Here is a 23,990-nt window from a genome sequence, read left to right as displayed (position 1 = left end):
TTCACCACAAGGTTCCACAGTAGAGGGAACAGGGCCCCTCCTTGTGGACAGCTTCTGGTGGTGTCGATTACCATTTTTTCTTGTATCGTGGTGGCTTCTACCTCTAAACATGGCTCTAATCCACCTGCAAATGGTGGTCTCCAAGCCATGCACCTCGTCGTGTTGCTAAAAGGCACTGCAATGTCAAAGAAGATGTCAGAGGGCATTTCCTGAAAGTGTAGTGCTTTCTCCACCTTCCCAACAAGTTGGTGGAGTGCAGTTTAACACAATTTTCCTGGTTGTTACACCTGTTGGTTTATGTGTAGAGGCACCCTAGTTAACCTTCTCCTCCCTAATGTGCACATTGACCAGCTTTTCTAATGTTTTAAGAAGAAAGGACAGACTGATTGGTCTCATATCCTTGGCCTTGGTATGATCAATTGTCCATGGCTTTGGAATGAAGACAACCTTTGATGCCCTCCAGATGTTAGGAGTGATTCCTGCTGCTAGGCTAACCCTAAATAACCTGCTTAGGAATCTTGTTAAGTTCACTCCTACTTGTTGCAGAAGTGCTGGAAAAATTACATCTGGGCCAGGTGACTTGAACGGTTGGAATGTTTCCACCGCCCATTGGATTTTACTATGGTCAACATATTCTCTGGCAGATTCTCAGTTCTCCCTTCAAATACTTGAAAACCAATATCTCTCAGGGATCTCATCCTGGTCTCTTATGTTGTCTGTCAGAGTACTTTGAGGAAAATGAGTCTTGAGTAGTATTTCCAGCATTTCATGTGCTGTCCTCCCTATCCTCTTTCCTTACAGTTCCTCTTGGATTAGTTGGTATCCTAGTGAGGATTGTGTGAAGTCTGGCCTGAGCAGCTGTACCCTCTACCTCATCACAGAATACCTTCCAGGACGCCAGCTTTGCTTAATTGCAAGATTGTATTTGACAAGGGCCTCCAGAAATTCTGCCCATTGTCCTTTCCTTCTCACAAGGTTAAGCAGTCTTCGTACCTGTTTCCTCTGTGATTCCAGGTTGTTGTTACACAAAGATACATTCCTACTCTGCACTTCTTAGCGATTGAGCAGTTGTTGTGGTATGAGGTCATGATCGCAAAGGTCACTTCCTCTGCTATCTCCTCAAACTCTACTGGATTCCTTATCAAAGTACTGACTTCAGATAGGCTTGAGTGGAGGTCCCTCCTATATGCCTCCCAGTCCATTCTCCTGGGGTTCCTGTAGGACACGGTCTGTCTAATGCCCATTTCAACCTCGCACTTAATATACAGGGCTATCACAAATGATTGAAGCGATTTCATAAATTCACTGTAGCTCCATTCATTGACATATGGTCACGACACACTACAGATACGTAGAAAAACTCATAAAGTTTTGTTCGGCTGAAGCCGCAATTCAGGTTTCTGCCGCCAGAGCGCTCGAGAGCGCAGTGAGACAAAATGGCGACAGGAGCCGAGAAAGCGTATGTCGTGCTTGAAGTGCACGCACATCAGCCAGTCATAACAGTGCAACGACACTTCAGGACGAAGTTCAACAAAGATCCACCATCTGCTAACTCCATTCGACGATGGTATGCGCAGTTTAAAGCTTCTGGATGCCTCTGTAAGGGGAAATCAACGGGTCGGCCTGCAGTGAGCGAAGAAACGGTTGAACGCGTGCGGGCAAGTTTCACTCGTAGCCCGCGGAATTCGACGAATAAAGCAAGCAGGGAGCTAAGCGTACCACAGCCGATGGTTTGGAAAATCTTATGGAAAAGGCTAAAGCAGAAGCCTTACCGTTTACAATTGCTACAAGCCCTGACACCCGATGACAAAGTCAAACGCTTTGAATTTTCGGCGCGGTTGCAACAGCTCATGGAAGAGAATGCGTTCAGTGCGAAACTTGTTTTCAGTGATGAAGCAACATTTTTTCTTAATGGTGAAGTGAACAGACACAGTGTGCGAATCTGGGCGGTAGAGAATCCTCACGCATTCGTGCAGCAAATTCGCAATTCACGAAAAGTTAACGTGTTTTGTGCAATCTCACGGTTTAAAGTTTACGGCCCCTTTTTCTTCTACGAAAAAACGTTACAGGACATGTGTATCTGGACATGCTGGAAAATTGGCTCATGCCACAACTGGAGACCGACAGCGCCGACTTCATCTTTCAACAGGATGGTGCTCCACCGCACTTCCATCATGATGTTCGGCATTTCTTAAACAGGAGATTGGAAAACCGATGGATCGGTCGTGGTGGAGATCATGATCAGCAATTCATCTCATGGCCTCCATGCTCTCCCGACTTAACCCCATGCGATTTATTTCTGTGGGGTTATGTGAAAGATTCAGTGTTTAAACCACCTCTACCAAGAAACGTGCCAGAACTGCGAGCTCACATCAACGATGCTTTCGAACTCATTGATGGGGACATGCTGCGCCGAGTGTGGGAGGAACTTGATTATCGGCTTGATGTCTGCCGAATCACTAAAGGGGCACATATCGAACATTTGTGAATGCCTAAAAAAACTTTTTGAGTTTTTGTATGTGTGTGCAAAGCATTGTGAAAATATCTCAAATAATAAAGTTATTGTAGAGCTGTGAAATCGCTTCAATCATTTGTAATAACCCTGTACACGTGGTCTGATGAGGATGGCCCTAAAGCCACATGCCATTGTTTGACATAACTACCCATCAAAGTGGAACCAAAGGTTATGTTAATTACCTCTTCCCTTCTTTTATTCCTAAATGTAGGTTCCTTGCCCCTATTGAGGACCTCTGAGTTATTAGCTAGAAGAGATTCTAGAAAGTTCTCACCTCTACTGTTGGTGTTGGTGCCGCCCGAAACTAAGTTGTAGGCATTAGCATCGCATCCAACAAATCATCAGTCACCCTGTTGTGCACAGTCTCCTCACCTGAGGAGGAGCACTATCCTCGTAAGGTAGGTGTGCCGAGGCCATTACAAACTCCCACGTGACACCTTCCTCATGTTACCCCATCCTGATGGTCACTAAGTCCCTAGAACAAAAGTATGCTATCGGCATGAAGGGGATCCATTTTTTACATTAATACACATTCTGGTGTTTCTAGCATAAACCAGCTTACCTCCAGTGCCACCAAGGCCTGAAACGCCCCCTTTATATAAATAAGGCTCCTGAATCGGGGCTATGTCCACTTGCTGTCCTCCCAGATGATGACTCTAGTAGCAGTGGCCCCTTTAGTGTGTTGTAGATTTATCTGCAGCACATTGTCTCCATCTTGCCGCCATTGCTGCTTCTGATGCCTTTGATTACCCTGATGGCAACCTGCGAGAACCCCAAGAATAGCCTCAGGTCCTGTTCCTGCATTGCCCTCAGGCAGGGACTTCTCTCGGACGTCCACCACAAGGGTTTGGCTATTTGGTGCAACTTTCCAGTTGACTACCTTCCAATCCGCTGTTGAGACTTTTGGGTTTTGAAAACCTGTTTTCTCAATTAGTCTCTCTGAAGAGGTATCCTTAAGGAGTTTTGGCACCCAGATTAATATCTTCGCAGTCTTTAAGAGCTCAGCTGGTGTCTCTACCAGCATCAGCATTAATCACCTTGCAGAACAATGAAGTTTTTTAAATTTTTTCCACTTAGACAGCTAATTTATTTGAAATGTGTTTAATTCCACACTATTGGCTCGTTTAAACATGTTCGCTGCATTTCAAGTGCATGTTTTCATCTCCTAGCATGTAAGGCATTATGCCATAATAAAGAATCAAACATGAGATAATACAGTATTGGTACTCCAAGAAAATTTACATCCCGAAAACCACACTGAAAAGCTTAATATCAGTTAGAGACCTACTTCATTGGGAATCTGGACATACGAATTTGCACTTTAAGCCGAATTATGCATTTTAGTATGGTTCATGAAACTCCGATGCTCTTGGAGTATCCTCTGCTCTCTCTCTCTCTCTCTCTCTCTCTCTCTCTCTCTCTCTCTCTTATTTTTTATTTTTTTATGACATAATGTAAGCTCTTTTAATGTTTACACATACAAAAATAAGGGCTTCGTACGTCATTGTAGCTGCGCAAGCGCAGTGACACGTGTTACCTGGTGCTCTATGGCAACTACTGGAACAAATCTGTTTCTTACAGGTTGCAGGAAAATTATTGTTAATGGTGGTTTGGGAAGCGCTACTTTCAAAGTAAATTTCCTCTTACGCAAGATGAGCTGTGCGCGAGAGTATACGATGAATTTCTTAAATCGCAGTGTGTTTGACTCTCATTTAAAAATCAACTCTTTGATGACTAGCCATTTAGAAGAATTTCGAGCCCAAATCAGACACTTAAGTTGTTAAAAATTTTACTGGCTCAGTTGTGTGATGTATCGTAAAGTGTAAAACGCACAAAAAAGATTCACATCGTATGTGAAAGCTTAGCTTCTCTTTCAGCTTATTAATCTTGGAGACCAATATTGTGTGTGAAAGCTTTTCTTTTCTTATAGTAACGCTATGTATATTAATTTAAAGTATTAACTTTTCGTATTTGTGTGTTCACACTACTCAACAGTGATGCTGCTATTGGCTGACTACATCACGTGTCCTATGCTCTGAATATCCGATATCATCGTCTGGCGAGATCAACTTTCATAATACGAAAATATACAGCGTACATGTTACTGCACATCAAACATCTTTCCAAAATATGCTTTTTCCCCTGAGTTTTGTTTTCTAAAGTGCTGGTAAATTCTACACAGGTGCATAAAACCATAACTTTTCAAAGGATTGATATGTTTTTACAGTTTCGATGGAAAGTATACTGTCACTTAATATTGAGAAACTGTATTTTCACACCGGAGAAAGTGTATTGTCAACTGGGAAATCCGGGAAAAGTCTGGGAATTTTTTTTACTTGTTCATGTATACACCCTGAACCTTACTGTGTGCTGAGGCCAGTAATTAGTGATAGTAGAGCGAATGATAATCATAGAGCAGATTACTCACCACAACTGTGGTTTGTAATTAAATTTCGCAAATCATTTGGTGCAAATAGTTAGGCTGATTCTGAACTAATTTTCACTTTCTTGTTGGAAGACTTATTGCCCTCCCTCCCTCCCTCCCCCCTCCCCCCTTCCCCCTGACCTTGAATGCACTGGAAGTTGAACTGGAAAATGTATTCTTCTACTGAGGCTAACTCTGATGACTCAGTTGGTGTTGTTGTTCACACGTAGCAAATGTTAAATGTGTAGATGTGGGGGCACAGTTCCATCCACTTCAGAAGCTTGAAGTTACAAGCAGTTCTTGCCTGTGCTGGTTCTAAGTCCATTTTCTCTATTTCGGCTAGTAAGTAGGGTTGTCTGTTCTCGCAAAGATTAAGATTTTTAAAAATTTCATCTGTCATTGATAGTTTAGTTGTCACAGAGTTGTTATTTATATTGTATTTTTGGTCACAGTGGCACATAAAGGATTCCCGGCACCAAAAGATGTTAAATCGATTATGGAAGAAGTCTTAGGATCTCAGTATAGTCGATTCGATCCCGACAGGGAGTTGAATAAAGAACAAGAAGCAGATTTATCGGCATTCCTCAAAGGTTTGTAGTTAATTTACTTTGTGTGTTCTGTCATCAAAATTTTTGAAGAAAATTTAATTATTTGCATTTGTGTTTTCAGGTCTCAAAGTGGAATACAAGCTGCCAAACCAGAGTGCGTCAAAACGCACATATCGCGTCAATTCTGCCAAGTCAAGTGCCCTCAGGCTCGAGTGAGTGCGAACAGTTAATCAATACAGGGTCTCATTAACTAGCTTTTCATTGGAACTGCCACATTTTTCATTTTTCTATAAGAAAAAATTGAGAATTCACTGGATTCGGCACAATTAATACTCAAGAAAGTTACCACTCAGTAAATAAGCGCAGTGTCAGCATAGTGGCAAGGTTTTTGCTGCCCCCAGTGTGCAGTTCAGAATCTCTTCTCTATGCGAACCAGGAGATTCTCATACAATTGTTGTAAAATGGCAGTATATCAGAATTAAAATAATTCTCTATCTCTCTTGTTGGTAATTACTTTTTCAGGTAGGCAATATGTCTGTAAAATGTGAAATTTTCAGTTTTTTACCTGAGACTGGGGAAATACAATAGATCAGATGGGTGCACCATTTGTCTGTCAGCTGAAATGCATGTGTCAAGTTGTCTGTGTGTAAGAGGCACCGTGCAAGGAAGGTTAGTCCTGTTGTGTCTAAATGGCTGAGTCAGACCACAGTAGTTTGAGATACTGCCTTCTGGTTCTCAAGTCAACAGGTCCTTGAATGCATGCACATCAATAACTGCAGTGTCTTCCTCAACAACACAGTAGTAAAACTGGCTATTTGATTTTGTAAGTTCAGTATAGATTTTTATAATAATTTCAATACAATCTTTACCAAATTGCTAGACATGCCAGAATTCCCTGAATCAAGACCGTAGTGCCTGTTTTGTAATTTAGTCTCTAATATGGAGTTTGTAGATATTATGTCATAGTGACAGTAGTCAAAACCATACTCCTATTGGGGTTTGTCATACACCTGAGATTGTCACACTTTGGTAGAAGTTGGCGTGGTGGCAGTTGATGATAGTATCAGATTTAATGGGTGTAATTGGAAACGTGAGAGCCTGTAATATGCATAACTGTCCAATACAATTTAAATGAACTACAGTTTGTTGTACATTGTTTTTTGTCCTGTCAGTAATAACAAAAGTCTTCATTAGCATTGTAAGGAGTTGAAACTGTCACCGAGTCTAAAAGAATTGTGATGGTATTTTCAATTTGTTTAGTCGTAGTATCATATGTGCTCTTCAGAGCCTAATTCGATGAATTTGAATCAAATTTTAACTTAATCCAGTTGATCAATAACTCAGGTAACTCTGTAAGTCTGCAGTCATGGACTGTGTGGCAGGTCCCGACGGAGGTTCGAGTCTTCCCTCAGGCACGGGTGTGTGTGTTTGTCCTTCGGATAATTTAGGTTAAGTAGTGTGTAATCTTAGGGACTGATGACCTTAGCAGTTAAGTCCCATAATATTTCACACACACACACTGTAAGTCTAGTTATATTTTTTTTACAGTGATTACATGATCAGGAAAAAAATCTTCTTTCAAATTATCTTCTTATCAGTCCTAGCTGTACTCAGAGTAGTTGCTAATAATTTTGCCATTAACCATAAAGAGTGGGTCAGGAGGAATGGTCAGTATTCAGGGATATGGCAGGAATGCTTACTTGAAGTGGAAAACTTCAGATGGACATATGCACTATTCTGAATGGTTTCAGAGTTAGAAAATGTTTGACGTACATTGTTATTTTTTTTCTGTATGATTGCATACCACATAAAGTTCACATGTGTACACACATACAGCAGTTATTAAACGTTATGACATGCAGTTTGCAAAGTTCCACACAGTATGAACAGGAATTCGACATGTCAGAAAGTACCGATTGTGTTCTTATACAGCAGCAGAAGCACCGAGATCACTGAGCCTGTAAATGTATGCCACATCTGCATATTCTTCATTGGTGTAGATGTGTTGCATTTTAGCCAGTGTGTGTACGCAGACAGGTAACTAGTGCTCCTCTCTGATGATGTCAATCCCTTCCAGTTCTTCACTCATAACACACTATGGACAGTTGTGCAGTCAGTGGGCTAGTTTAATGACAGAAAGACAACCCAAACAGAGGTTGAAAGTAGTGAGGTAGTATGGGCCAGAATATAACACCAAAGAGGTACGGTGTGTAAGACACACGTGTGTGCCGCTAATCCCAAAACAAATATACGTTAAATCATTCAGAATAGGCTTTATGTCCATATGAAGTTTTTTTGCTTTAAATGAGCATTCCTCCCACCCCTGAATACTGATAATTACTTCTAGGACACCCTGTATATTCTCATCACTCTGTACAAATTACAAAATACAAAACTACATAAAATGTGTGATACATTGCTGCTGACAACACATGAAGTGAGAATTCCAGTTCTTTAAAGAAGTAAATTAACAGGGCTTGTTGACTGTTGTTTCAACCACTGAGTAAAGTGGAGATTTCCATTCCGGAGAGATGATCTATGTGTCTCGTCAAATAATGTCTGTTTGCTCAGAACTGGGCTGTGCTTGTGGTTAGTACTCCTTGACATGGAATGGATGACAGATTTGTTTAGTCTTCTCGTAATTGCACTGTTAATACCTTTGACAGTTTACACTACAATGAGATTTGTTCCACTATCAGTATGTGTAGCTGTGTGTGTGTGTGTGTGTGTGTGTGTGTGTGTGTGTGTGTGTGTGTGTGTTCTAATGCTGTAAATATTCTTTGTCTTGCAGGTTCAAATTGGATGATGGTAGACAGATAACAGTGGCAGAGTACTTCAAAAGAGAGAAGAATTATACATTGAGGTATCCCAAATTGCCATGCCTTCACGTGGGGTCATTAAATCGACCCAATCCGATTTTCTTACCAGTGGAGGTAATGTATTGGATGATACTAAGAGGGACATTAAATAAGTAATGCAACAGTGTTTTTTTTTTTTTTCCTGAAAGCAAATTGTTTTTATTCATGATTCCAATACTTTATATTATTGCCCACTCTTGTGGCTAGAAAATCCAAATTTTCAACATAATCTCCATTCACTGTGACAGTCTTAGGCTGCGTTCACACTGCCGGCCGGGCCGCCGCCCGCTTCGATATCAAACACATGGTTTTGAATTGCGGTGTTCACACTGGCGGCCGCACCGACACGGCGTGAGCCTCCCGGAGCTGAGCTGGCGACATCCCGAGTGTTTAATATTGCCGGCGCGAGCCGACCGCAGGCGCGAGCCTGTGGAGCAGCACTACAGCTTCTGCAGTACACGCATCACACGTCTCCCTTCTGCTTTCATCACAAGTGTGACTGCACACGTCTTTTATTTTAAGATGTTACCTCACATTTCACAATCAGTGAGGAAAAATTATGTTTATTATAATGATACATGCGAAATTACTTTTATTTCATTTATTTAATCTACCGTATTTACATGCATTTACAACAATAGCTTGCCAGCGATCGCGGCATTGCTGCCACTGAATAGTTCGCCTTTACTTGTAAACGGAGACAGATATGAGTGTCACTGAGGGACAGAAATGTGTCCCTACCAGATGATAATGCGTTGTAAAGGCATGCTGTGGCAGTTCCTTATCAGTGGAAATAGAACCTTCGCCTATCACTCTGTCTATCTTACAAGGTAATGAAAAGAATTCTGTGAGGTCATCAGTGGCTCCACATGATGAACCATCACCACTGCCAAGCGCTGCATCATGAAGAAAAAAGTTGGAAAATTCTAAAGGAGTTTTTCTGCGATTCTTCGTTGAAGGCACAGCAAGACATTACCCAAAATGACGAATCTAATTACTTCGTAATGATTCTCAGGAGTCCCATAAACTCTCTTCCCCTCAGAGGTAAGCGTTTGTGAAATTTAAAATACAAAAGAATGACTACAATTAATTGGAGGTAGTGAATGCTGTACAAAGTTCTACTGCAAACCAAAAAGTGTGTACTAACGAATCTTACCTAATCGTTATACATAATTTTTCTTCTGCTGTTATACTTCTGCGAAAATTTGCGTTCTGTTTAGAAATTTTGTCTTGAATGTTCTGCAGCACATACTGAAATGTATTATGATTCATTCCGTAATTTGAATAAAATTTTTCAGGATAGTTTTTAAGTTCTACATATAAAGAAAAAAAACTCTCCTAAATGTCTGTCGCTATTTATGGGATGAATCCATAACCTCCTAGTTCTTCTATACTTCAAAACTCGACGAGTTACTGCAGAGTCAAAACAATACCAATAAAAGAGTGAAGACATTGTTCTACACGACAGCACAGACTAGCTAAAGGCGAGCGACTGTTGACTGCAGCTGCGTTTTCTACTGACTTGCTTGTCAGCTGTCGAAGGGTGAGGATCTTCTTAAATTTATTTATTTGGCCTCCGGCCAGCCATTTAGCCAAAGAGTGGGGATTACCTTGACAGTGCAGCGCAGCCCGCCAAGGAAGAAAAAAAAAAATAATGAAGAACAATGAAACGCACATCTTTGCCGATCTACAGTAGTTTCATTAACACTCCATTATTTTTTGTGTCAAAGTAGACAACGAGACTACAGAATTGCGCTTCAGTTATCTTTTAGTTCGAAATACGAAATGTACGTCATACTAATTGTAGGATGTTGATGACAAATAATTGTTTGTCTTTTGTGATGCAATGTGTGGCCAATTATAAAAGCATAGCAGATGATTGTCCAGTTGCCGAGGGAAAAATTCTTATACATTTGGATTTATCTAGAGAATGAGACCATTAAAATAATACGAGGGACCGGCACTAGGTCTGCGCTGATCACTAGTAATTAGTATTTTCTGTCCTGCATTATATGACTACACTAAACCAAGCTGTAACCGCCCGAACTCCGTGTCTTGCGGACGCGGCACTGACGCCACTGAATAGCTCGCATTACTTGAGACCAGAGACAGATATCAGTATCATTATCATTTCAAAAACTTTTTGATACTGTTAGCTACATTTCATTCGCAACAATGTATGGTCTAAAACGGATCTAACAGTAAGCTACTCGCTACATAACTTTTTCACTACAAGATTTGTAAATCAAGTGCACAACGTTGACAAATAGCATCATTTCACAATGACTGTTAAGAAATATGGAAAGATAAATGATTCAATACAAAGCTAAGATGTTGCACTACCATGTGTACAAAAATCAGATTCTTTAGCCGCATACTTTCTTCAAAATCGGTTGGAAAGCGTTACGAAACTAAGAAATCATGCGAAACGAGAAGCAGACTTTTTCTTTTTTCACGATGTAAGTAACGCTTTTAAGGAAAAAATAAGTTCATAAAACGATGTGGCGAAGTCTTGTATACCGCTAAGAATTTTTAAAACATGAAAATTGGAGAAGTGGATTTTCCCCCATTTCGCCGTCCCGGCTCGGCGCGGCGCGCAATGTGAATGCACTACTCGTTGGCCAGAGCTGGCTAGGCACGAGCTGAGCCAGTACGCGTCAGCCCGGCCGGCAGTGTGAATGCAGCCTTATGCCCCCTCCCTGTTACTGCCCCCTCCCTGTTACTGCCCCCTCTTCTCCTTCCTGTGTGTGCCTGATGGCCAGCCACGCGTTTGTCGCGTAGCAGGAGACTGAGTAATGGGTAATTCCCAGCCCAGAGTTAGCATGTAGGGCCCGCAAATACTCCCTGGTACAGGCCAGGCCCAGGGAGAGGTGACTGAATGAGCTGTTACCTTTCTCCTCTGCTGCTTGGTCCCTCCGTCTGTTGTTCGGGAGGTGTGATGTAAGGTGAGGACAATCACCTAAGGCGGGGGGCTCCCCTTTAGATGGCCCCTGGTTGGAAGGAGCGGCCATCAAAGACACTGGCAGTTGTAGGGGACTTCTTCCCAATGACTGATTTTCCTTCTCTTTCTCCATGTGTTTCACATAAAAGAAACTGGAATGAGGCTCCTGCCTCCATGTCTCTTCCTGTTGCACCTCGATATCTAGTACTCTCACATTTAGACAAAAACCAGACTTTTGCTACTGTTAACCCCATTGTTATACAGAAAGTCGTGGATGGCGTTGTCGGCCCTGTGAAGTCATGCTCTCGTCTCTGCAATGGAACTCTGCTTTTGGAAATTGATAGTGCTCTCCAGGCCCAGAAACTACTCAAGGCCCAAGTCCTCCACGAATATCCTATAAAAGTGGAGGCTCACAGGACACTTTACTCATCCCGTGGTGTTATCTACACCTGGCTGTTGGATGGTTTGAAGGAGGACAAAATAACTGATTATCGGATCAGGGCTTTACTGCTGTTCATAGAGTTACGAAGAAGGAAGCAGCCGATTTGGTGCCCACTTGCACATTGTTCCTGACTTTCACTCGGTTAACGCTTCCTACCAAGATAAAGGCAGGCTATGAAGAGATCTCTGTGTGCCCTTACGTTCCCAATCCATTGAGGTGTTGTAAATGCCACCAGTTCGATCATACCAGCATGTCATGTAAAAACGCAGCCAAATGTGTCACTTGTAGCAGGGATGCACAAGAGTGCGCCTGTCCAACTCGTTCCCCCCACTGCATCAATTGTAATGAAGAACATGCTGCTTCTTCTCGTTCTTGTCCCATCTATCAAGACAAGTGGGCTGTTCAGGAGATAAGGGTGAAGCAAAAGGTACCTTTTCCTGTTGCCCGGAAACTGTTGGTGAGCCGTAAACCGAATGTCTCTTTGTCTGAAAGCTACAGCACTGTGTTAGCCTCTCCCAGTCCCACAAAAAACTTGGCTACGCGAACTTGTGACTTACAGTTCAGTTCGATTGTGGCAAAGTCACCTCACCTTAGAGCTGACACTCCGTCTCCCGCTTCATGGGCTGTAGATTCTGCTACCTGCTCTTTGCCCTTACCAGCGAAGACGGTTGCAATGCAGCCAGTGAACCGTCAATCCAAAAAGGATTATTCCCGGGACGACTTCTTGCGTACCTCGAGTTTGCAGCCGTCTGGCTCTTCTGCAAATCACCTAAAGTCCAAGCAATCATCCAAAGGCAAACGGTCTTCCCCCTCTCTGACTCATTGGCCCTCTTTGACTCATCAGTCCTTTTCAACTGACAGACACCAGGGAAGCTCTTCAGCTTGCGCCAAGTTGTGGACGAAATCCTCCACCTGTGGACTCCAGTGGCCGTCCTCCCTCGACAGCTCGTCCTAAGCGGACATCGAGGTGAGTGTTTCTTGTTCATTCTCTGGTGTTCCTATATTTTATGGCTCTTTTACAATGGAATATACATGGCCTTAGGTCTAACAGGGCAGACCTCCAGCTGCTCCTGTGATTGCAAGTCTGCTTGTAGTCTGTCTCCAAGAAACCAAGCTACATCCTCAGGACCATTTTGCTCATTCCCATTTAACTTCGCTATGGATGGACCTTCCCCTTACGGTGGGGATTCCTGCTCATGGTGGAGTCATGCTGCTTCTATGAGAAGATGTTTGTCATCGTCCTATCTCCTTACCCATCATCCTCTTTGGGGCTTGCCTGTCGCCTGCTCAAGAGGTTCTCTTTTGGCGAATCGTCTTAATCATCTTAATCTTGTGCGCCTTAACACTGGTGAAGCCATGTTTCTCTCTGATTCCACGCACACCTATTCCCACTTAAACCTCTCAATCTGCTCTGCCCAGCTCGCTCGACGTCTCGAGTGGTGTGCTCTTTCCGACACTTGCTCGATTGACCAGTTCCCACGTGTGACTCACGTGTACAGTCATACCTTGACACAGCGGCTCGCTCATTGGAAATTCTCTCTTGCTGACTGGAGGCTCTATTCGTTCTTGGCAGTCTTTGACGAACGGCCATTTCCCAGCTGTTATGATCAGGTCAAGCACCTCATGGACGTTATTCTCTCGGCCACCGAATCCTCTATCTCTTGTACTACTACTTCTCCCCGTTGGGTCCTGGTCCCTTGGTGGACTGTGGAGTGTGGCAATGCGATTCGTGCCCAACGAAATGCACTTCGTGTCTTTCACCATCATCCTACGTTAACAAACTGCATCTGCTACAAGCAACTACATGCGCAGTGCCGTCGCACTGTCAAGGAAAGCAAGAAAGCATGCTGGGTTTCCTTCACCAGCTTGTTCAACAATTTTGCTCCATCCTCTCTCATTTGGGGTGGCCTGGGCCGGCTCTCTGGGATTACCGCCCACTCCCTGATCCCTGATCTGATTGTGGCAGGAAATGTCATAGTCAACCCTGTAGATATTTCCAAAGCTTTGGGCTGGTTCTTTGCAGAGGTTTCAAGCTCTGCCCACTACCAGCCTGCATTTCTTCCTCGGAAACAGGTGGAGGCGGCTCGTGCACTCTTTTCTCTCTTTGAATCGAGAATCCTACACTACTCCTTTTACTATGAGGGAGCTTGAGCGTGCTCTCTCCTCATCCAGGTCGTCTTCTCCTGGGCCCAATACAATCCATATCCTCACGCTGCAGAATCTTCCTCCTGCAGGAAAACGCTTTCTCCTCTATACCTACAACTGCATTTGGACTGATGGTGAATTTCACATGCTTTGGCATGAAGCTACTATTGTTCTCCTACCTAAGCCTAGTAACGATAAATCTCTTCCTTCCAACTATCGTCCAATTTCCCTTACTAGCAGCGTTTGTAAGGTGATGGAACGCATGATCAATGGTCGATTAGTGTGGCGGCTGGAGTCACACCATCTTCTCACTAATGCTCAGTGTGGGTTCTGAAAGCCCCGTTCAGTGGTTGATCATGTCGTCACCCTGTCGACATTCATCTTGAATAATTTTCTGTAGAAGCGTCAAACAGTGGCCGTATTCTCTGATTTGCAGAAGGCGTATGATACCTGTTGGCGGACATGAATTCTACGTACTATGCACATAGGGGGCCTTCGCGATCGTCTTCCCACTTTCATCCTGGAATTTTTAACAGACAGAGTTTTCTGGGTATGTGTGGGTTCCTCCTTATCCCACACCTTTCCACAGGCGAACAGGGTGCCTCAGGGCTCCATACTGCATGTCGTCGTCTTTGCCATAGCCATCAACCCAATTATGGACTGCCTTCCTGCTGGTGTTTCCAGCTCTCTTTTCGTTGACGACTTTGCTATTTACTGCAGCTTCCAGCAGACATGTCTCCTGCAATGCTGTCTTCAGCATTGTTTGGACTGTCTCTATTCGTGGAGTGTCACAAATGGTTTCCACTTTTCTGCTAGAAAATCAGTTTGCGTCAACTTCTGGCGGTGCAAGGCATTTCTTCCACTGTCCTTACGACTGGGCCAAAATGCTCTCCAATTCGTGGATGCAACGAAGTTCTTAGGGCTTGCGTTCTATGGGAAACTCAGTTGGTCTACCCACGTGTCCTACCTGGCTGCACGCTGCACCCGGTCCCTCAATGTCCCTCGTGTATTGAGTGGTACCTCTTGGGGAGCTGACCGGACTGTCCTCCTCCACCTCTATTGATCTCTTGTCCGCTCCAAGTTGGATTATGGATGCATTGTCTACTACTCTGCACAGGCTTCTATCTTAAACTGTCTAAATACAATCCACCATTTGGGGATCCATGTCGCCACTGGTGCCTTCCGTACTAGCACAGTTGAGAATCTATACACAGAAGGCAGTCAACTACCGCTGTCATACTGGCATGACATCCTACTCAGTAGGTATGCGTGTCGGCTTTCTTCCATGCCAGGCTACCCAACATTTGACCCTTTCTGTTGACGACATTCTTGACCACCAATATGAGATTTATGTTTCTTCTCTGCGGCCTCCTGGCATCAGCTTTCGTCACCTACTTCAGCAGCTGCAGTTCACACTTCCTGCCACTTTCTGAATGGGTGAGAGCCCTTCACCACCTTAGCTTCAGGCACAGGTTTGTGTTCATTTTGACCTCAGCTCGTTCCCAAAGAATTCAACTTCGTAGTTGACCTATCGTTGCAAATTTCACGAACCTCGCTCACAGCTTGTCGATAGCATGTTTTTGTACAGTGATGGTTCCAAGTCTACCCACGGTGTTGGCTGTGCTTTTGTCATCGGGGATGATAGGTTACAATACCGGCTTCTCGACCAGTGCACAATTTTTACTGTGGAACTTTTTGCCCTCTATCATGCAGTTCATTACGTCCGGAGGCACCAGCTCACTCGCTGTGTGATCTGCTCGGACTCCCTCGGTGCCCTTCAGAGTCTGGATGATCCAGATCCAATCCACCTCTTAGTTATGTTCATGTGGGTTCCTGGTCATGTTGGTGTGCCTGGGAATGAGACTGCTGATGCTGCAGCCAAGGCCGCAGTCCATCTGTTGGCCCAACTCTTACTCTGTTCCCTTGCAAGATATTCATAATTTTCTCTGTCAACATATCACTTTGGCATGACCATTGATGCTCCCTTCATGGGAACAAACTCAGAAAAGTGAAACCTCTCCCAACAGCCTGGTCGACTTCCTCCCGGCCGTCTCACTGTGAGGAAGTAATGTTAGCTGGGTTGTGAATAGGGCACTGCCGCTTTAGTCACTGCCACTTCAGTGGCAACCCTGCACCCAGCTGTCCTTTCGGTAGCCAGCCATTAACAGTAACACATTTCCTGATCCTCTGCCCCTATTTTAGCCACTAACATCTCAGGGTCGGGCTGCCGCTTGCTTTGCTGCACATTTTAGTGGGTGATGTGCGTGCTGTGGCTCGCGTTTTAAATTTTTTTAAAAGCAGTAATATGACGAGAGATTTGATTTCTACCTGGTGACTCCGGTGTCTTGTCGACGTCTTTTAGGTACTCTTCCATAATGTCTTGACGTTTTAGATTTTTTTCTTCTTCCTTTTTGTATTGTACCTCGAAACGGTTTGTTACCCTCGCGATCCCAGCATTCTGTGGTTCTATACTGGGCGCTTATGACCTTAGATGTTTTGCGCCCTAACACCCCCCCCCCCCCCCCCCCAAAAAAAAAAAAAAAAAAAGGAAAGAAAGAAATACTAGCAATACATGAAGAGCTGTTGCATCACGCAAATGAGAATGAAGAAATATTCCTTAAGATAATTGTAACTGATGATATGTGGGTCTGCAGTTATGATGCTGCGACCAAGGTTCAGTCTTCACAATGGGTTGGGAAGAGTTCTTGAAGACCAAAAAAAGCTCATTAGGTCAGGTCAAATGTCAAAGCCATTGTGATAGTTTTCTTTGACTTTAAAGGATGAGTTCTTCATGAATTCACATCACAAGGACAAACTGTTAATTGATGGTACTATCGGGATGTGTTGCGACACATGTGAGAAAGAAACGGCCCAAAATGTGGCCAGACAATTCATGGCTCTTGCGTTATGATAACACAACCATACATTTGGCTGTGTTGGTGTGTGACTATTGCACAAAAAGGAACATCACTGTGTTGGCTTATCCTCTGTACTCTCCAGACCTGGCCCCTGCAGACTACTTTTTATTTCCAAAGTAGAAAACCTGGTTGAAAGGTTGAAGATTTGCAATGATAGAAAAGATAAAAGAAAAATTTGCAGGCGGCGCTTCGTGCAATCCAGCAACAGGTGTACCAAGACTGCAGTGCGGAACTGGAAACGGCATTGGGAGCAGTGTATCAGTTGTAGAGGAGGGTATTTCGAAGGAGACCATAAGCAAGAAGTAGAAGTCAAGTGTAGGAAAATATTGTGGACAAAATTCCAGAAATTTTTGAACAGGCCTTGTATGGCCCAAAACTGAAGATTTTAGAGGTTTGCAGGAAATAAGTTTGTGTTTAATATAAATCTGACTGTCCATGGCAATAATGCCAAACATATTATGAACACCTGACTCATGTGGCAGCCAAAAACCACATCAGAGTTGTTCTCTCTTTTATGAAATACCTGCAAATAAGTGGTATCATGAAACAGTTACCTTCTAAATTATACAGCGCAAAAAGTAGTAGCCACATCGTTTGTTGACAGGAGTAGTATTTCATTCTTAGCTACTGGAAAACAAGCAAGGATTACTTCGCAGAAATGAACCATGAAAACTTCTTTTCAGTGGAAAATTTAAAAAAATATATCATAAATAGTAAGAAGGCATCGAAGGCGAACTAGTTGACTTGCTAACTATGAGACGGATCAGAATTGAGAAGGCCGAACCATTCGCTATCAAATATAAATCTACTTTCTCGCCAGAAATGTCTATTGTCTATATGGAAGATGGAAAGCCTAGCCAATGTTCTACAGGTTCTTCTTTATAGCACACTGATTGATCTCCATAGCACAAGAGGAGGATATAATGAACTTCTTGAAGTTCATACATCCTATTCATCACCAGTATTAGTTTTTGAAGACTGCAAGGGGTATCCTGCAAGACGAACTTGATAGTGATGACACAGAGTAGAGGCAATTTGCAAAGTTGTAATCTGTATTTTAAGCACTTTTCATTTCTAGTATTGACATTTTGTATTTGTACTTTGAGTACTATTTCATTACAAAAATACATATGACTTTTTCAAATGTAAAAGGTTTTTTTTATGTGTGCGTATTTGTTCCATAAAGTTACTTGTATACAAACCATTCGGAATACTTTAACAACACCTTTCAGTTGGCAGTGTGACTAACTCCATACAAAGTAGCTTTTCTTGTGGGGGAGACAGAATTGAAATTTTTTATCTATTTATAAAGTGCTGAAAACATAACCTTAATTGTAAGAAATTAATTAGTTTATTCTAAATGTGCTGAAAAAAATTGTTAGTTCTTTATAGATCAGTAGCTTTAACTGTTTGTACCAAACATATTCATTTGATGGAGTTAGTTAGCTAGGCTTCTGACAGCCTCATATATCTCAAAGATTAACTCCACTTTCGTGATGGATGTGACAAATACTGGAAGATGATTGGTTCTCACAAGTAATAATTTGACTAGTAGATACAATACATACTAAAAAGTACACTACTTGTCTGTGGTCCAACTTGTCCTAGGCAAAATTCTCAACTTGTTAGTTACGATTTGAGAGGAAATCTCCCTCTCTGTGGAAAAGAGTACAGACTTTCAATGTTGGCTGATGAAGAACTTGGCTTTATTCACATGTGTGAGGAGTGCATTTAAAATTACTTGAATAAGTGAATCAGTTAGTCCAAAGCTGAGTAAACTTCATTCCTTTGAAAGGGATGGGAATCTTCTTCTTCTTCTTCTTCTTCTTCTTCTTCTTTTTTTTCAGTTACTTGACCCAACTTACATTATTTACCAATGAAACATTGTATAACTTGGCGGGAGCTTAGACATGAGGGGTCTGCAGCTGTGAGGTTGTGAGTGAAATGAAACTATATAGCTTTCCAGATAATGTTGATGCACTTAGCGGCAATTAATTAATGAAATTCTTCTCTAATAAAGGACAGATGTCATGGCATATTGAATTTCGTGCAGTAGTATTTATAACTGTACTGTAGTGCTACATAGAAACTGATTTAAAATCAGAATTGTTTGCAGCTTTAAAGTTCTCAACACAGGCTGAAGAAAGTAAACTGTTAATTCAGTGTTTCTGGACTTCAGCCTTAAAGTTTTCGTGTACTATTTTGATAAAGCTCTTTGTGCTCTGTCATCTGTACCCCTAAAGTATTGCTGAGTTGAGTGTGAGGCTGATAGCCCAACATTGAGTGTTCGATTTTAGTAAACCATCTGTTTGATGCACATACACTCTCTCTCTCTCTCTCTCTCTCTCTCTCTCTCTCTCTCTCTCTCTCTCTCTCTTCTCTAATACCCCATTTACTTGAAATATGAATAAGATGTCAGTATTTATAAAGTTCTAATTAATTATGTAGGCTTTATCAGTCATAAAGAGTGGTCTAAAGTGAGCCAAAAATTTTTGCTCCAAATTGCCCCCCCCCCCTTTTTTTTTTTAAGCACCATGAAGGACATAAAATTTTTTGGACACTGAATAAAAGTAGTTTAACCATATGCTAATTAGAGCAAAGATTTCAGTTATTGGAATTCAACATTTTTCTTTTTTTCTCCCCAAGTTGTGCACCATACTACCAGGACAAGTTACATTCCGAAAGATGACTGAACAGCAGACATCAACTATGATCAGATATGCTGCAACTTCGACTGATAATAGGAGGCAGAAGATTAATACTGCTGTAAGTATTAATGTATACTCTTTTCTGGTTTTGACCCACAGAACTTTTATTAATAACTTTTAAAGGGTTATGTTCATGTACTTTCCTGTTGAGACTTCTTTAGAAGGCTTGGAAGATAGAAGAAGTGGACTGTGTTAAATTCTTGGGATTACAGCTTGATAATAAATTCAACTGGGAGGAGCACACCACAGAACTGCTGAAGTGTCTTAACAAATCTCTGTTTGCAATGCGAATTTTGTCAGACATAGGGGATATAAAAATGAAAAAGCTGGCATACTATGCTTACTTTCATTCCATAATGTCATATGGGATTATTTTCTGGGGTAATTCATCAAGCCAAGCTAAAGTTTTCCGGGCACAAAAACGTGCAGTAAGAATTATATGTGGTGTGAACTCAAGAACATCCTGCAGAAGCCTGTTTAGGGAACTAGGGATACTAACTACAGCTTCCCAATATATTTATTCCTTAATGAAATTTGTCATTAAAAATATATCACTTTTTCAAACCAACAGCTCAATTCATGGAATCAATACTAGAAATAAGAATAATCTTCACAAGGATTTAAAGTCACTTAGTCTTGTACAAAAAGGTGTGCATTATTCAGGAACACACATTTTCAATAACTTGCCAGCAGCCATAAAAAGCTTAACAACCAATGAAATTCAGTTTAAGAGAAGCCTAAAGGATTTATTGGTGGCCAACTCCTTCTACTCCATTGATGAATTTCTGAGGAAAACCAACTGATTTGTATATAAGTACAACATAACTTCTGCACAATTTCAGTGCAGTAATGTGTTCACTGAAAATTTGTGTGTGTGTGTGTGTGTGTGTGTGTGTGTGTGTGTGTGTGTGTGTGTGTGTGTGTGTAAGTATAATCTAACTTCTGCACCATTTCAGTGCAGTAATGTGTTCATTGTAAATAAGTATTACAGTAGTTGTATTACATGTTTCTTACCTTATAAATAAATATAAAACTTTTTTATTTTAAATTCAGTGCAATAGTATTTGTAAAATGACTCTTAAGTGTTCATTAAAAAATGACGATCATTCCACTTGGGACCTGTGGAATGGTACATTAGCTTATTTGTTTTAGTTTAAATATTTGTCATGTATTGTTGTTTTTCTGACATGTTCCACATCCTGGAGGACCTCCTCACTACGGATCAATTGGAATGAAAGTAAATCTAATCTAATCTAATCTAATCTAATCTTGTAATAGTGACCACTTATTATCTCGTAACCTTCATTGATGACTGGTAAGACCTCATTATATAAAAGTAATCCTGGTAATAAAAAAGGTGGCCTACAATATTCTTTACACACTCCATAGTTATGGCCCTCAAGGGGGGTTTGGGGGGGCTACTAAGGGGGTCAGCTAACTTTGGGTTCTGATAGTTACCCCAACTCCAGTTGTTAGCTGTGTACTCATCTGCACATGCACTGATCTTGGCTGGTGTAACACAGCACTAGGGTACATGCACCATTTGCAACCTGATTAATGCATTTCATTTACAAATAATTCAGTGATAAGTGAAGAAACAAGCCACACATAGACACCACATCCGTTTGGAGCAGTAGTATGTGAACACCGAGATTGTGCATTTTATAACCTCATCCTAAAAACTGTGTAGTAACACCCATGCTTCACTGACAGATTGTTACTGCAACTGTCCTCGGCACAGATAGATTTGAGGTGTCGCAGTGTGAATGACGCAATAGGTATGCTTACTGCACACAGGCGGTCAGTGACACTACTGCCAAAGTGCCAACCTGAACTGATGTGTTGACAGATGGTACTGCAGCAATTGTACATTTCTCTCTGCCAACTGAATATGTCTTAATAATTTCAAAACAGGCAAGTAAAAAGCCCCAAGGCAACACGAATGATATGTTGATAGAATAATTGTTATATCATATTGTCTTTAGGTGAAAATAGCTGCCTGTGATTTATTAACTTTTCTTCAACGCTGGAATACACTGGTCGGATTACACAGACAAACTTATTGCAGTGACCTCTCTGTACACATCTACCATAACTAGGTAAATAAAGTACTGAAAGTGCTGTTGATTTAATAAAATTACTCTAGTACATAATCTCACAACAGGAATAGTGTGTAACACTTGAAGACGCTTAACTTTGTTCATTTTGGCACACTGTTATATTTTTTAATTCTTGGATAGGAATTTGCCCAGGTAATTTTTCCAACTAGGCAGTGGGACACCATCTTTCATGTCATGTAAACTTGTATTGATACATTATCAAGTACAGCATCAAAATTCCACAAAAACTGGTAGGAAACTGATAATCTGCAGTGTTAAGTCCCAATAAAAATTAAAACCCATTCTGTCTTCAAACTCTTATAGGGTGTTACGGTGATTGGTGCGTTACGAAGTTTCATTGAAGAGAGTAATGCTCGGTATTGGTTTGGACTCGCTGTTATAATTAAATAGAAGCACTTTGTAGTTTACGTAGGGAAGAGATTTACACCAATACAATTTTTGGTGTCGTCTACAAAGAACACGAGCTTGTTACATATTAATGCCTCTGTCAGTCCATGTTCAAACCAGTTGCTGAAGGGATTCAGTTTCTGCATCATGTGGGACCTCAAGCACCACTTGGCCAGCATCTACTGGTTACAGATTCTTTTATGGAATCCTTTTTTGCTGGAAATCTACAGATCGGCAACCCAAGGTCGCAAGGCGGCTGCCTAGCCATTTTGCAGCATGATGTGGCTCAGCATTTAAACACAGTGTCCTTAGGTTAAAACTTAGCAAGGACAGTCAGTATTTGCATTCGAAAGTGTCAAGAGTATTATTGTGCTTAGTGCATTATTGTTTATTTGTTAGATATTGTAATACACATAGGAAGAGTGAGTAAAGTTTTGTAGTATTTGTCTGTCAGCACTTGGCCGCCACATAATAGGAGAGGTCGCCATCAGCCTGGCACATGTCAGTCTTGCGTGTCAGCACATTTGGCACACTGTTGCTTATGCATCGGAATGCCACACTGTGCCCACAGCACTGTATCATACATCAGCAGCTGCCAGCTGCTCTCCGGTGCACATCTAGAAAGCTGCATCAGCGAGTGGAGTCAAGTGACAGTCTTGGAAATGGTGCAACTTTGTACAGCTGCTGCTGTTGCTAATGAACAGTCTGTAGAGAAGTGAGAGGACCTTAAAACTGTAGACATGACATTTGTGGAAGTGCCAGTTGCTGTCCCCCCACCTGTGGGCCATCATCGACACACACAGTCCGTGCAAGACAGACATAAATTAGCAGAAATAGATGAACTCATTAATGAGATCACAGCAGAACTAAAGGAAAGTAATATCTCCCTCAGTATCCTACCTTCCTTTAAGCACACTCTACCCGCTTATATCTCGAGCCAGGCGCATTTGGAAGGGCAAAAGGACACGCCAAAACAAGAGTGTGCAAAACTAAGACAAGAAGTTGAGATGTCTTGCTTTGGCAATAGTATACAAGATCTAGAATCGATCAATTCTCGAAGATGGTAAAGACTGGAAAGCCAGATCGACATTTTATAAGATGAGAACCACAGGTTGAGCATTCTAGAAAAGAGATGCAGTCAGAAAAATTCCAACTTCATATAGCAAATGAATAACTAAAGATGGAAAAGCAAAAGCTAAAATTCAAAACCACATGGACACCAACACAAGCCTTTTTCCTTTTTCATTGTAATAGTTGCAAGCAGCAAGGAGAACAACACAATTGAGATGAACATTTAAAACATTAAGGCAGAACAAGCTACAACATTGTTTGTCACATCAAATATGAATAACATTCCCAAAAAGATCAGGGAAGTGCTCATGGCACAAATAATTCCTTGCAAACAAAAACTAAAATTAAAAGCTGTGTGCACCACCCCAACAGTGGTGATCATTGAAACTGACACCCAGAAGGACTGGCGTGAACTACAAGAGAAAACCAGCCCAATCAAGGAAAACAAAATAAAATGCAAAACAGCAAAGAAATGCCGGCCACTTATAGCGATGCAGCATGTTGTAGGCATATATACTAAACAAATATTACTGGAAGAGAAATATGATCTAAATCTATGTGAACACGTGGCCAAAGAACAATACACTCAAGAAGCCAAATTGAGATTCAAGACTGGACCAAAGGGTAAAGGATTTTTGAACAGTGTACTCAACTTAAGCTGTCATGTGAGGAGCATTCAACTTGGTCATGGCAGGGTTTTCTTGGGTTTCCAGTTGGTAATGTCAGACTTTATGGCCATACCATACTGCTCCAAGTGCTGTGATCATGACCACACTACCAAAAATTGCCTGAGAGACAAAGTAGTGTGTGCCCACTGTGGGGAAGGACGACATAAAGCTAAGATTGCCAGGAAGAACAAAATGCCATTGGATGCACACACTACACAAGAAGAGGCAAAGAAAAATCGTGTAA

The 23,990-nt window shown here is 41.8% G+C and overlaps 1 protein-coding gene across 1 annotated transcript in view; it reads left to right on the top strand.

Moving 5' to 3' along the window:
* LOC124546027 (protein argonaute-2) overlaps nt 1-23,990 on the top strand; it is a 280,008-nt gene that overhangs the window by 167,323 nt on the left and 88,695 nt on the right. Inside the window, exons 10-13 of the mRNA XM_047125002.1 lie at nt 5,393-5,530; nt 5,610-5,700; nt 8,280-8,421; nt 19,439-19,558. Coding sequence (XP_046980958.1) covers nt 5,393-5,530; nt 5,610-5,700; nt 8,280-8,421; nt 19,439-19,558 — 491 coding nt within the window. The remainder of the gene's footprint in view (nt 1-5,392; nt 5,531-5,609; nt 5,701-8,279; nt 8,422-19,438; nt 19,559-23,990) is intronic.

This window comes from Schistocerca americana, chromosome 8, assembly GCF_021461395.2.
Source record: "Schistocerca americana isolate TAMUIC-IGC-003095 chromosome 8, iqSchAmer2.1, whole genome shotgun sequence".
Classification (NCBI taxonomy): Eukaryota; Metazoa; Arthropoda; class Insecta; order Orthoptera; family Acrididae; genus Schistocerca; species Schistocerca americana.
This window is presented reverse-complemented; position numbering and strand designations above follow the sequence as displayed.